Source organism: Cottoperca gobio, chromosome 6, assembly GCF_900634415.1.
Source record: "Cottoperca gobio chromosome 6, fCotGob3.1, whole genome shotgun sequence".
NCBI classification, from domain to species: domain Eukaryota; kingdom Metazoa; phylum Chordata; class Actinopteri; order Perciformes; family Bovichtidae; genus Cottoperca; species Cottoperca gobio.
In genome coordinates this window covers 18466245-18480501 of record NC_041360.1, presented here as the reverse complement: position 1 = coordinate 18480501, position 14257 = coordinate 18466245, and the positions used below count along the sequence as shown (strand labels likewise).

At 40.1% G+C, this 14257-nt stretch overlaps 1 protein-coding gene across 2 annotated transcripts; it reads right to left on the bottom strand.

The window, feature by feature from the left end:
- Positions 1 to 853: 853 nt before the first annotated feature.
- LOC115009774 (transcription factor 12-like) lies at positions 854 to 11684 on the bottom strand. Of its 2 annotated transcripts, none has more exons than XM_029434003.1 (13): positions 11548 to 11684; positions 8965 to 9064; positions 7724 to 7869; positions 7519 to 7642; positions 7358 to 7428; positions 6888 to 6978; positions 6714 to 6787; positions 5843 to 6019; positions 5011 to 5122; positions 4747 to 4885; positions 3003 to 3232; positions 2069 to 2241; positions 854 to 1830 (listed from the first exon to the last, which is right to left on the bottom strand). In XM_029434003.1, exons 1-12 carry the CDS (start codon positions 11614 to 11616, stop codon positions 2099 to 2101), a joined length of 1476 nt encoding a protein of 491 aa, XP_029289863.1. In that variant the 5' UTR covers positions 11617 to 11684; the 3' UTR covers positions 854 to 1830; positions 2069 to 2098. The 2 variants fall into 2 exon arrangements, with proteins under 2 accessions (XP_029289863.1, XP_029289862.1); XM_029434002.1 differs by having other exon boundaries at positions 2073 to 2241.
- Between the last annotated feature and the right edge of the window lie 2573 nt (positions 11685 to 14257).

Sequence of the window (14257 nt, the reverse complement as noted above, 5' to 3'; positions counted from 1 at the left end):
CCTGTAGACTATAGCCTTCTGTTGTCTTTGAATCCTAAACCAAGAAGGAAAAGTTTGTCACAGGTCCTGTAAAACGGCTCTTTATGTTATGTTATATAACATTTCAGAGGGAAACAGCTGTAGTTGTCCTGTGACACATTCAAGGTTTCTCCTGGACTTCTTTCTTTGTAAAGCCATGTTTATGTTGGGGTAAATGTTGAAAAACTGATTCATCAAATATTTGTTCTGATCATGCAGGTGCCCTCTGCACAAAGTTGCATTATGGATGGTGGCCTTGACATTTCTTTCTGAAATGGTTTCTGAATAGAAGCCCTTCTATAAATAAACCACACGCTATGTTAAAGTCCTTTATTTGAGAGTTGAAAACTGAAAAGAAATGAAGGGGGAGTTGGGGGATGACAGGCCACAAAGGTCTGGGGTGTTACAAGTACATGTTCAATAACCTCTAGGTCACTAAGAGGGCAACCTTGATTCTTGGCATTTTTTTTAGATTGTAATTTTGTAGCATTTAACAGCAAGTTTGTAAAAACAGTTTCTTTTAGCTGGTACAGTTTGTAATGTTTGGTTCTTTGTTGTCGTACAGCTCACGCTTTACTAAATGTGTTAACGCTACATTGTGTCCTTTTCTGGTTTTGTTGTGAACAGTAGCCTAAAGATTTAGTCTATTTTGGAACTTTGGAACAGGACTTTTAATAGTAATTGAGTAGTTATACATTGTTGAATTTGTACTTTCACTTCGGTAAAGGATTTGAGTATGTATTCCAACACTGTACCTTGTATACAGTAGGTGTGTGTGCATGTGTTTTACAGAACACACAGACATAAACTATTTGAAAAGACATTTATTGCTACATTATCATTTGACACATGCCTGTAGGCTACTTCAAACTGTACACATACTGTACATGTTATGATAGGAGTATTTCAGATTATTTTGGATTATTATTTGTTTAGCAGTGTGATAAGCAAACAAGACATCAATGATTCTGTTATACTGTATTGCTCAGAGCATGAAATGTGGCTACATCTAGTAAAACTGCACAAAAAGGGGTTTTCTTATGTAAAAGCAAATAGAGACATCATGAAATTCACAATATTTGTATAAAAGATAAGTTACATAACTTAGAAAAAAATGAATCTTCTATTAAAAACTCAAACATGCAAAGAGGTTCGACTACGTCTGAAGAGCGATAATTACACTGAGAAGGAGAAGGATTCTGTCCACCCGTGTATCATTAAGGGTAATCCTGTTGACAGTGCTATAACACTCATTTGTAACAAACATACAAATAACAGATGATGCCCACGTGTTAAAGAACATTCTCGGAGATCTGTTCATTCACAGAATGGTCAAACTCCTGCAATACTCTCTCTCACACACACACACACACACACACACACGCACACACACACGCACACACACACACACACACACACACACACACACACACAGGACAAATGAAATCCGTTGCCTGAACACACAAATGTGGGAATGTCAGTTCTCTGAGCTCGGTGGAAATCACGAGTGTACGTGGTAAAATGTAAAAGTCAATCAGAAACATATCGGGCTCTGCCAAAAATCTAAAATTGCAGTTGACAACTCGTCACTACTGGGTTACATCCTTTTAGAAATTCAAAAACAGACAGATAATCAATAAATATACAAAATATGTACAAAACATCTGCAGTTTACAATGCATTTGTCTGTTACAAATAAAGTTTAGGCACAAAGTTAGAAGTCGGTTGGGATGTGAGGAGATGATTGTTCAAACTGAGGTCGACCTGGTCCGAATGGACGTCCAAAACAGCTGGATGCTCTTCACTCAGCATCTGGACACAGACACAGATAATGACAAAATAAGACCTTTTATATAACTATTATTGTTCTGTTGCTACTATGATATATATATTACTATTATTGTATATTGTTCTGTACAAATATGGTTTGCTAATATTAACATTTTGTCAGCAACTATATTAAGAAACATATGTTTTGCATGTATCAGTTCAGAACATGATTTAGTTTATCACAGATGTATATATGTGTAAGTGTATAAGTTCATGTTACCTACTTGATGCTGGAGTTATTACCAGATGTTCAGAGGTGGCCCATGGGGTTTGATGCGTCTGTCAGACTGGGATGAAAACCGATATGCATGGACTGTGGATCCGTCATGGCTGCAGACGCCTTCTCTTCCTCTCTCCTCCGCAGACACGCTGCCTTTGGGTTCAGGTTCCTCTCTGTGGGACAAACAATGGGTTAGCGTTTGACTAAATAAAGAAGCTGAAGACTTGTGGTAATACGTGGATAATTTCCATCCCGTGTAATGCAGATTCTGGTATTTTACTTCTGTTGGGAAAATACCTCGTGTATTCTATAGTACTCTTAGTGTATCACCCATTATTGTTGTTGTGACACTGCTGTCATAGTGGCATTAAAGCTGCTACGATCAATTGGACTACATGTATTGTAAAATATGTTATATGTAGTGACAAACCCAAGGACAGTTTTCACCAGACTGCTGTTCCTCTCCGCTCATGTGGAGGGTTTTAGCATCTTTCAGCTTATTGTTTTGATTTTACGGCTCGCAACTTTAATGTTTAGGTTAACGCTCTCAGCTCTCATCGGTGCAGTTTCCAGATGCAGCTGTTTTTGGTCCCACTGTGCTCGCCACCAAACAGCAGACAGATAAGGTTAGTGGCCAGCTGGTGATAATAGAGGAGCATTACGCAGCTGAAGACATTTCCCTCAGGAGTCGGTAGAAGAGAGTTAATATTAGACTAACATTCATTAGGTGGACAGATATGACTCCAAATAAATTATAATGCTACTCAAAAAAATCAATTAATGTAATTTCACCAAAAAATCTAAATGTGGGTAGGAGATATTTTAACCTGGAGAAACTAAAACATGTTCAGAGTCTGTCATCAACTGACTAATCTCCTACACTCACTCCCTAACTTTACAGAGAAACAAGGCCCCATCTCAAGGATACACTGACCTCTGACTTGCTGTTCCAGGCTGAGGATCACTGCCACGGCCTGGTGCAGCACCAGCAGCTTGGTCTGTGGCTTCTCGCTCTTCAGGTGCAGCTCACACATGTGACCCAGCTCCTTAAAGGCCTCGTTGATGTCCCGCACACGCAGACGTTCACGGGAGTTGTTGGCCATCCTCCTGTCACGCTCACGTTCGGCCTTCTGCTCCGGGCTCAGATCTTCATCCTCATGGATACTACAACATCAATGAGATACATCGTGAGAAAGGATGCTCATTCATTTATTGTCTGAATCTTTAAAATCTTTGTGTTTTTCATACGGATGTTCAAGAGTCAGTGGATAACACATAAGAGGACTGTGAGTTGTAATGTGGCCGTGTCTGCCCTCTGCTGGTCGCTGAGCTGACATCATGTTATTGAGTCTCCTGAGGTTACTCGATATACCTTCATTTGTTCTGTTAAAAGGACCTACATAGTATATGGACAACATTCTCATGTGTTTAGGTGTAGTTTTATTTATAATTAATCCATGAAGATATCTTTATTTGTTTAGAGAGTCCCTGCTCAGTCAATAACCACTGATAGTCAATTCAGATACACATTTCGTCACATTTTAATAATTGTTTTCTTTCCAATTATCATTCAGTTTGAAGAAGAAACCAAAACAAAGGAAAACATCCAGTGGAAAAACTGTTGCTGGAGGATCGCCCACATATGTCAACATCAATTTCCCTCAACTAGATTATAGATCTAAATAAAATGAAAACACACACTTAGGCATCAGAGATGATGTCATGAAGAGGTTTGTCCTGAAGCGACCGCTGAAACTAGAGACACCAGGACGAACCCTCAAATAAATCTGTAACATGTACAGTCCAGATTTAAATCCCTGGCTCATTTAATACCCAAAGCACATTAACATTAACAATGAAGTCTGATGTCACAGCTGAAACGATTGCTGTTTAATTGATAGTTCGTCAACAGAACAGAAGCAACTATTTTGGTACTAACTTAATACCTTTAATTATTTATTAAGCAAAACATGGCAAACTTTGTAAGGATGTAAGGATTTGGATTTCTCCGTTTCATATGTTTTAAATGATAATATATTTTTGGTGGTTCGGACTGAGAGAATAAGCAACTTTTTAATATCAAACTGCCGTCTGGGAACAAGCATTTTCTTTCCCTCTATTTTATGGTCTAAAATGATTCATTGAAAAAAAGAATGAAGTGAAGCCTTTACTTTACTTTACTCTTCACGCCTACTGAGGACAGTGGTAGGGTACTATAAAAAGACTTATTGTGTATTGCAGGCTTTTTCTTTATAACCCTACCACCATAATACACCTTTCTATCATTGATGTCTTTACCATTTACTGAATGTCCCAGCAGCTCCTCTGTTTTCCTCATTTAATTCACTGCAACTTAATGCAACATGAAGAAGAAATATGAGGCAGAGCTAAATAGGCTCGCCTGGACACAGCTGCCCTTCACAGCAAGGGGTCCGACAGTGTTTTAAATTAGTGAAACCGAATGGCAAGAAGGCTCTAATACTTGCCTTTGAGTGAGGGACTTTTATTTTGAAATCTGCTGTACTATTATGGGTCACAAAACCCACTGTTTTTATTATTATAGCACAATTAGTCTTCGACAGTCACACTAGCAGCTGTAATTAAACACCAAACTAGTTTTTCTGATTGGGTGAAGGCTGTTTTTTGTTCCTACTAAGCAGGACAGCGGGACTGTTTACCTGTTACATCCGCTGTTTTCTCCTTGTGTTTTATTTTCGCTCTCCTCATCTGATCTCTGGCTGTCAGAGCTGTGACTGTGATTGGTGTGCATCATCTCTTCCCTTTCCCCACTCTCCATCTTTAGCTCCAGATTACCTCCTGTAGCAGATCATACACAATAAATAAAAAATACATATATATTAAAACTCTGTAATCTCTGAAGACTTAATGGCTTAAAGGTTCAAACGTTAAGATGTAAAATATATGAATGCAGCAGCTTTTACCTCCACTTTGCATGTGCTGAAGCGTGGCCCTGTGTCTGGCAGGGTACGGGTGGCCATTTTGTGTGCGGCTCTGGAAGGCTGAGTGGTTGTTGTTCATATTGACTGCTTCAACCTTCATGACACAAAGAAACCAATGAGATAAGGGAAATATTCATGTGTTCGTAAGACAGAGAGCCTGGCTCAGTCACATACAGTGTACAACCTTTAGACCCAAGCAATGACAAATAAGTCACAAAACCAACATCTGCCTCCTCATTGTCGCCGTAACAGCGGGTAGATCTCTTGCTCTACATAATGTATTTAATCTCAGACAATCTTAATCCTCTCCTTAAAACTACTATATACTCCCTACACATACTACTAATTCTTTTTCAGGAATGATTCATTCCTAACAGACACATCATTTGTAAAAATAAAAGTGAGAGAATTTAATACCCCCCTCCCCCAAAGGATTAAACTAAAAAAAACCTTTCCCGTGCATATACTTCCACTCCAGCTGGGCTAAAATCCCCTGGTCTGCTGAAAGGGAAACATGCTGAAATGGGAGTTGCACGATGAAGGCTTCCCCATCACCCCAGAGTGGAATTAAAGTCTGCACATACTGTACGCTCTCCATTCAAGGACTACGCGTCACAGCGCTCTACTATTGTGCTCAGTTTCCTATTTCAAGGACAACAACCCCTCCATGAGGAAAACATGCCGACATAGCGGGTGGAAAATTCCTGAATCTGAATACCAGCACACACACGCACACACACACACACACAACATTGGATTTCCATACGCGCTGCCCTGTCCTTCCTTGATATATTTAAAAATAAATGTTGCTAACCATGGCTGGAGTGTGGCAGGTGAGCGGTACAGTGCTGGCAGATCCCAGGAGGCCGTGCAGGTTCTGGTTCAGAAGGCCGTGGATGTCAGCGGGCAGGCCGGCCGTGGGGCCCACAGCGTGGTTCCTCAGGACGTGGATCACATCGTCCAGTCTGTCCAGTCGGTCCTCCACCTGAGACTGCAAACACCAAAAGACAAAAAGGTTTTTTTTATGTGGCATTTGCCAATCAGGACACAGTTTTGCATTTCCATCGCATTAAATAGAGATGAGACATTTTGTTTTAACAAATAACAGCTCTAAAATTCATTCTTTAAATGTTGTTTGAGCTCATTTGTGTAAATAAAGTTGTGACCTTTAGGCTACCAGGTAACCAGTTCGGCATATACATCCTGTAAAACCACATCTTGTTGTTTTCAAACTTTGGGTTTTGAACATATTTCATAACCTTTTGACAGAACTAGACTAGCTGTTTCCTGTCTTTATGCTAACCTAATAATTATCATTGTCGCTACTACTACTATTATTATTATTATTATTATTATTATTATTATTATTATTATTATTATTATATATATCATAATAATAATAATAATATTATATTGGTATTTTCATAATGGTCCAAATCTTTTCAGGTATGTGCATATTCTAATGCATTTATTTGTTTTAGTGTTTATTATTAATTTGAATATACTTATATTCAATATATATTTTTAGGTGTTTCATATTGAATATATTCTCCTTGTGCTGTCTACATGTTCGTCTTTATTATATTTGTTGCAATGCTCTTATGAGTTTCATTTATTTATAGATCAATTCATTCATTCTCTCTATATGGCACAATAATGGTTTAAATGTGATATCAAATCATTACCAATGATATAAGTGAAGACTCATAGTGTGGGGAGAGTGGTGCTTGAACTGAACTCCGGGGCCACATGTTGGTACCTGAGAGGAAGAAAACAACCAAATAAGACAATTAAAGGATTGAAAAACACAGAAAGTAAATATCATTTCACTCAGAGCAGCATGTGTTACTCCAGTTTACCTGCAGGTTCAGCTGCATTCGGGGACGGAGATCTTACTGGTGTGGACGAGCAGGAGGGGAAGCTGCTGCTGGTGTGATCGGGGGAATAAATCTGGCAGCAGACAGGGAGAGAGAGAGAGAGAAAGAGGGGGAGGAGTGGGAGTAAGGCATGGATCATTTTAAAAGCACAACTTGTCACTTCTGCGTAAGGTTTTACAGCTGCTGCCGCAGCCTTTGGAGCAGGCTCGTAACCTGAACTAAACTCATCAATTCTCGTTATTTTACTAGCAGCCAATACAAAGTCCAGCAGCACAAGAGTAGCCCTTCGTTAATATGCACTAGTCCGCTCCAGGCAGGGACAAACCACTATTTTCCTTTTGCATTATACCGCTGTGGCTCTCAGGGCTTGGTTTTATGCTCTGGACTGACTGTTTGAACATAACACGGCATAGATGAGCCGGTCTAATGGGATTGAGGTGGTGCATACTTACAGAGGCCAGAGCTTTGCCCAAGGTATCGCCTGTCAGTGATCCTCCTGACACATGTCCTTTGCTCCCTGAGACTGAAATAAAAGAAACATCAAGGTAAAATATTATAATAAAGAACAAACAAACCAGAGCTGAAATAAGCAGTGAAGATTATTTTTCCTCACCTGTTGAATTGTCTGAGTTGTTGATTGACGGAGTGTGCGATGCTGTATTGTTGCGGTGAAAGGTGGACATTGGTGGGAGACCCCTGTTCATGTCAGCAGCCATCACTGAGTGTGGAGAGTAGTCCTGAACAGTAAGCAAACACACATTATAATCAGCAGGGCTGCTGTGCTGGCGAACATCAAAGGTCCTGGAGGAGAATCTCACCAGGTGACTGTGCTGCACCGGCTGCAGGCTGCCGTAGTTCCCCGGCTGTGTGTGGTGGGTTGTTGCTGCTCCCAGTGCCCCTTCATAGCCCTGCTGGTTCAGCCCATTTACAGCATTCCAGATGTCGGGTGAGTTGCTCGTCCCCTCTAAAATGGATAACAATATGTTATAGCCTGCACTGGAACAGCATCTCAAACAGCCAGTGAAGTCATGAAGCTCTACAGTGGCCTCCATGGAAACAATGAAGCCCTATCAGTCAATCAATGGCTGGACAATGTTATTTTATAACTGATGTGACAATCTTTGTCTGAGCTCTGAGAATCCTTTTACATAGCCAGATTGTAAAGGCTCTTTCAATGAGACTCTAATTTCAATGTAATCTTTAAGGTCCAGAAAGAATTGTTTCTTTGTTTTAAATGTTTGTCACTTGTATTGTTATTCTATTAGGCACTGCTCTTAGTATGACTTCTTACACACTCTTTATGTATTATGCTATTGTGTTTTTTATTTAATCTCTGGCACAAGAATTTCTTTCGGGATTATTAAATTCTATTTTATCTTATCTTATGTACAGTATCATTTCTACAGTATCCAAGAACGGACAAACACACACTGGCTCTATAAAAAGGGCCTTTTGCATTTTTACGCTACCGTAGTTCTCTGACACACTTGAAAGGGACGGGTGAGGGGTATTCAGTTAGTTGCAATATGCAACCTCACCTCTAGATGGCACTAAATCCCACACACTGGACCTTTAATTCTTGTTTTTGTTATGCTATTCTATAAATGTTTAGTTTATCCGCAAGAAGAAATATCTCAACAATTAGATGGACTGCCAGGAAATGTTGTACCAACATTCATGCTTCCCAGAGGATGAGTCCCACTGACTTTCACTCTAGTGCCACCATGAGGTTGATGGTGTTATGCGACATGTCTCATTGGATGTATCACAGTGAAATTTGGTAGAAACCTTCCTGTCCCCCTAAGGATACATTTGAATAACTTTGGTGATCCTCTGACTTTGTATGTAGTGCCATTATCAGGTCAAAATTATTATTACTTGAACTTTGTTGTTTTGTTATCCTTGAAAACCCATACAGTATTTGTATATGTCATTAGGTGCTACTATACTAAAGGAATGAAGGGTTTGAGTAAACGCTGAACCAAAGCAGAATCTTCTTATTACACTGATCTCCACTTTACTAGATTAATCATGATTATTTAGGATCGTTTGAGCTCACCAAAGAATGTGCTTGCAAACACATTGTTGTGGGCCTTGGAGGACGGATGTAAAGATGAGTTCTGGTTGATGTCGTCATTAGTGGGAGACTGCCCATAAACCTAGGGAGAAAAGCTTGTTTAAGGCATTGTTGACTTTGAACCATAACATAGTGTTACACATACAAGGATTTTCTGTGTCTGAAACACTCAAACCACTCGTGCTGACACAAATGGTTGAATACTGTGAGTGCGAGCTGAAGCAACAGTATTATAAAAACAAAGCAGAGAGGATGATGCACACTTAGAGCTATTGCGATAATCCATAAGCTGCAGATCCATGCACCTCCTCATCCGGATTTAGGAACCATTCACCATGAGAAATCCCTGCCCTAATCATGATCAGGTTCGACTGGCTGCAGGAGACTAGGATACAAGTCCCTCTCAAATAATTACATGCCTTCTCACACTTTGTCTTCAAAAAGAAACCAAACACAGTCTCACCCTAATGATCCCCTTATGTCGGAAACAAAACATTGAAAACAGCAAACAGATTTAAGAACTACCTTTGGCAAATGGTTTTTTTCTTTTAATTGTAAAACACAAGGCTAGAAACTGCACATATGCACACGAAACACACCAACACATGCTCACTCACTCAAACAGACCAAGAGGTCTGGGCTGCACCTGCACCTCCCTAGGTTGCTTTGATGTGCCCCAGGAAATGAAAATAAACCTCCCTGCACAGCATCAATGGGGTGTCAGTTACCCGGACGACAAGTTCTGTAAAGCAGGCTATTAAAGACTCTCTTGAGTATGCTTGTGCAAGCACACTCACAGGCTCACACACACAAAGACACACGGTCTTAAGCACACACACACACACACACACACACACATGCAGCCGTGACCCTGGCTGGCATGAGTCCCATGGTGATTGTGGGCTAGGCCAAACAGAGGAGCCCCTGCCGACACTGGGCCCGTCTGAGCCTCCATGGGCAGCATATGGCGGAGGATAAAGCCAATTGTCCTCCTTACCATCAGCATAGCAGGCGACCCGTTAATAATGGTCACACCCCCGCCCCAGCACGCCCTCTCTGGCCCCCGTTGGAGAGGGGCCGTCACCATGGCATCCTCTTTTAGCATAGCATTGATTTAGGAACCATCAATCACTGCATCACAAATGATAAGGGACTTTTTTCAGCAAATAAAAAAACCCAACTAAGAGAGACTGTAATTACCATAAAACCTTCGTGTTTGATTGAAATAATCATTTTGAACATAAGTCCTTTTTTTGTCAATCTACAACTTGCATTTCCAAAGTACTTTAAATCTAAAAGATGTGTTGTACAAAAAGAACAAACAGCTACAGTATTTCCCCTTTGTGAGTGCACACAGCTTTACAATGCTAGATGAGTGAAATATCAACTTGCTATTCAGGGCCTATGCTGTGCTCCACCATGGCCAACTCCAGCCACATGCAACCAATTTTCTGCCTCTGTGATCCACGATGTCTGGATATGGTTAGTCTCACAGAGATCAAAGCTGCCTTTGATAATGGCAGCAGTGGTGGAGGAACTGCTCCAACATAGCGGGGTTAAATCAAATAGAAATACCAGCAATCTGCTTCATGTCAAGATGTTTTCTGCTGCTAGGCTTGACTACATGGTGCTCAGAGAACAGGAAGCATGAGGTCTCACCGGTGCATTTTAACATGAGTTTGTTAAAATCACAAGTGAGTGCGGTGTGACTGGATGCAAACATTAATTAGAGTTATTATAAGTTGTTAGATTTTAGGGTAATCATGATTTAAATTTTTAGAAAATGACATTCTTCTGTGAAGTTGGTTTGAATGCTGTTAATGGGGAAACAAACAAATAAGCAAGAAAGAAAGAAAGAAAAGTGACCAATTGGCATTTCACAGCTAGTTTTTATTTTATTATACCTGATAATGTTCACAAACTCTGTTTTGCAAGAGCTCTAAGTGGCAACTACTGAACGTTGAACCAGAATAAGCTACCCATAACGAGCGCAACTTGTGAAGGAAGTGACAATGACACATTCAGCACAAACTATTGACATTACCTCTCTAAAACATAAAAACCTCTCTCCCTCTGTTTCTCACACACTCACACACACACACACACACACACACACACACACACACACACACACACACACACGCAAACCAACCAGATGAAACAACCTTTCATCCCAACAAATGTTCTGTGCAGAGCAAGAAACATCCCCACCAACTCTGAAAGGCCTCACTAAAAAGGTGATGAGAAAATGTTAAGTTATAATATTCTTAACTTTTATACCGTGTTCCACATAAATGCATATCTTACTGATGCTACATTTGGACGTCAACACACTCTTAAACCACTATTAACAAATACAACTGGAAACTAGTGTTTCATTGCGCAAGTCAACAAACAAGCAGGAAATCTGAGAAGACAATTAAAGAGTGCAACAGCATCATCGCCGATCACACTGACAGGGTCATGTATCCTGTGGAAAATAAAACATACATATATATATATATATATATATATATATATATATATATATATATATATATATATATATATAACAAATGTACTCACTGGTTTCATGTTGTAGCAATACATCAATGAGTTGTTGCCTGTGCCAGAGGCAGGATGAGCACAGTACATAACTCCGACTGGTTCAGTGCAAGACTCTCAATAAAATCCACAAGCAGCTCCTCTGTCCGTGTCTTTTCTCATGTGTATGTAGTCCACATGCACTCATTCCCCTAACCTACCCCTGCTGGTCATGCAGCTACCCGCAGACAACTTATGCAAATAAGGGCTGGACCATTCCAGGCAGCAGAGAGGGGTGGCCAAGGGTTGATGCTATTACTGTACTACAAGCCGGGACTAGAATATACTAAATCTTTTCTTAGTTTAATAAAAGAAAAGTATGGGAATAAACAGAGTCAGGTTGTAGTGTTTAGTGATCAGTATGTGTTGACTGTTAAATAATATGTTTGTGCACAATGGCATCATATAAATAACTTGTAATAAGCAGGGAATTCCCCACCCACGCATGATCAAACACCTTGACCACACCAGCGAAAATAAAAAAAGGGGGGAGGGGGAAAGGGAGTAGAGCCATCACCAGTGTTGGTTATGCATTTTGTTGTTCAGCTGCTGTCATCCTTTTCCTATGATATCCTATGTTTGTGTAAAATCATACCGTATGCAAGCAGGTTCAGAATGATGGCATGCAGATTAGCTTGTGTAAGACAGGTAGAGGTTTCCAGTAAACAGAAGCTTCCACACCCCTGTCTGACCTACTTGTACAAATAGATCCCAATCTTTAGTTTGTAAGCACGTGTGGCGTGGGTTAAAAGTTATTTATACAGTAGCCTGTCTGGGTGATCTGTTAATGTAAAACACTTCCTGTGTGAGGTAAATCTACTGTCTGCTGTGCTGGTGCTGAAACTGACAGTGACCCACTGCATGTGCAAACAAACCACTCAGATTTATGAGGGTACTTTCTTCTGAAAACTCTCACGAGGAAGTCAAATGCACAAGCTGCTCATTTTAAAATGATTATAGAATAGATGTTGACCTGCTGTATTTTGTGCAGTATTCTCTGTAACATGAATACGATTCACGAGAGAGAGATAAAAACTCTGCAGTTGGCGTAATGCTCCTGAAGTGTGCCACACTGTCCTGGCAGGGCATTTTGTCCGAGAGAGACCTCTCAAGAATCCAATCAAATAATTCCCACTGAACCAGCAGCACAGCATTGATCTTGAACTCATTGTATGACTAACCCTCCAGTGTTGACACTGAAGCCACATGGGACTGTGTGTAATGTGAAATCTATTTCCGTTTAATTTACCATAATGCTTGCTGTGCTTCTCCAATGTATCACTTTTAATGCACAGCTGGTGTAAAAGTAGTCAACAAATATTTGTTAAAAGGATTTTTTGTATTTAAAGAACTGATTGTGTTAAGGATGATATCCAGCCTTACATAATAAGAACACTGTTATTTAATTGACATAATGGCCCTAATAATGTGTCCGATGTTTGCTGTGGCAAACAAACTGATCTGAGAGCAGGAAAACTAATTGTGTCTGCTGGTTTTATTCTGTCTTAAGGTGAGCTGCGCAGTCCATGCAGTTTCCTTGAAGTCAAAGTCTTATCCTGACACGTTAGTGTTAACTGGGTTAGCAGGTCAGTCTCTTCATCTTCATTACAACAATCATTGGTGGAACTTTCCTTCTTTTTCCAGCAATAGCATCTGTCCTACATACATTATTTTTTCATTAAGTTAAGATACTGGTTATAAAGATGACATGTACTTAATTCAGATGTCTTAAGCCAAAAATGTATAAAACAATTCAAGACTTACATATATCCTGGAACACCAGTAGCTACTGAATGACCTTTTCTTCTGACAGAAATCAGTTCTCCTATCTGACACACTAAGCATGCATAAGACACACACACACACACACACACACACCTTGGGTAAATGATCCAAGAGCAAATATATACAGTCCCCTAACCCTGAACTTTGCATCAATCTTAGTTAATTGCAGTCTTGTCAGCAGCGCGATTATTCAAACAGGTAATGCAAATGTTAATGAGTTCACATTTGCATATCTTTATTTTCCCATGGTTGAAATGTCATTGGTTATGACGCTCTACAATGAAGAATGTCACTTCTGATGGCCCCCTGATACGTTGTTGGCCATTAAGAGGCCAAAAAAGAGCAACTGAAGGGGATAGAGGAGAAATAAATAAGGAACTATGCTCAAAATAAAAGAAAGGAAATGAATTATGCAAATAAATAAAAACACATGCATGCAATCACGCCATCACTGCAGCCCTCAGTTATCAAATTACATTTTATTTGCAGAATATATTAGTGAGGGGGCACAAAATCTGATTATATTCTGTGAAGGAAAACAATCTGTTTTGATGTGACCAACCAACAAGAACAAAAAGAAAACATAAACATCTTTGCATTCTGAAGTCATGGTTGTCCTTTTACTGTAAGATATGCTGTTGTGCATACTACGCCTGCAACACACATTTCAAGTGTTGCTGGCATATTGCTCATCGTCATGCGCCTGATTTGACATGGCTTAAATAACTATCTTCCTGCCAGTGATTGGCATTCACACAAGAAGGGGTGAGTGGGACTGGGGAGCAGATGGTGACATTCCACATGACCAAACTGATCAATCAGCATGCTGGGACGCAGGTGCAGCACAGGCGGGCAGCACCACACCATCTATTTCACCATCTACGGGGCACAAACACATGGGCACCAA

Coding starts and splice junctions, on each gene's coding strand:
- LOC115009774 (XM_029434003.1), bottom strand. CDS start 11,616: ATGTACTGTGCTCATCCTGCCTCTGGCACAGGCAACAACTCATTGATG. Junction 6,020..6,713: donor AGTCTTCACTTATATCATTG/GTAATGATTTGA, acceptor TGGTGTTTGCAG/TCTCAGGTGGAGGACCGACT. Junction 5,123..5,842: donor CCTGCCACACTCCAGCCATG/GTTAGCAACATT, acceptor TGTGTCATGAAG/GTTGAAGCAGTCAATATGAA.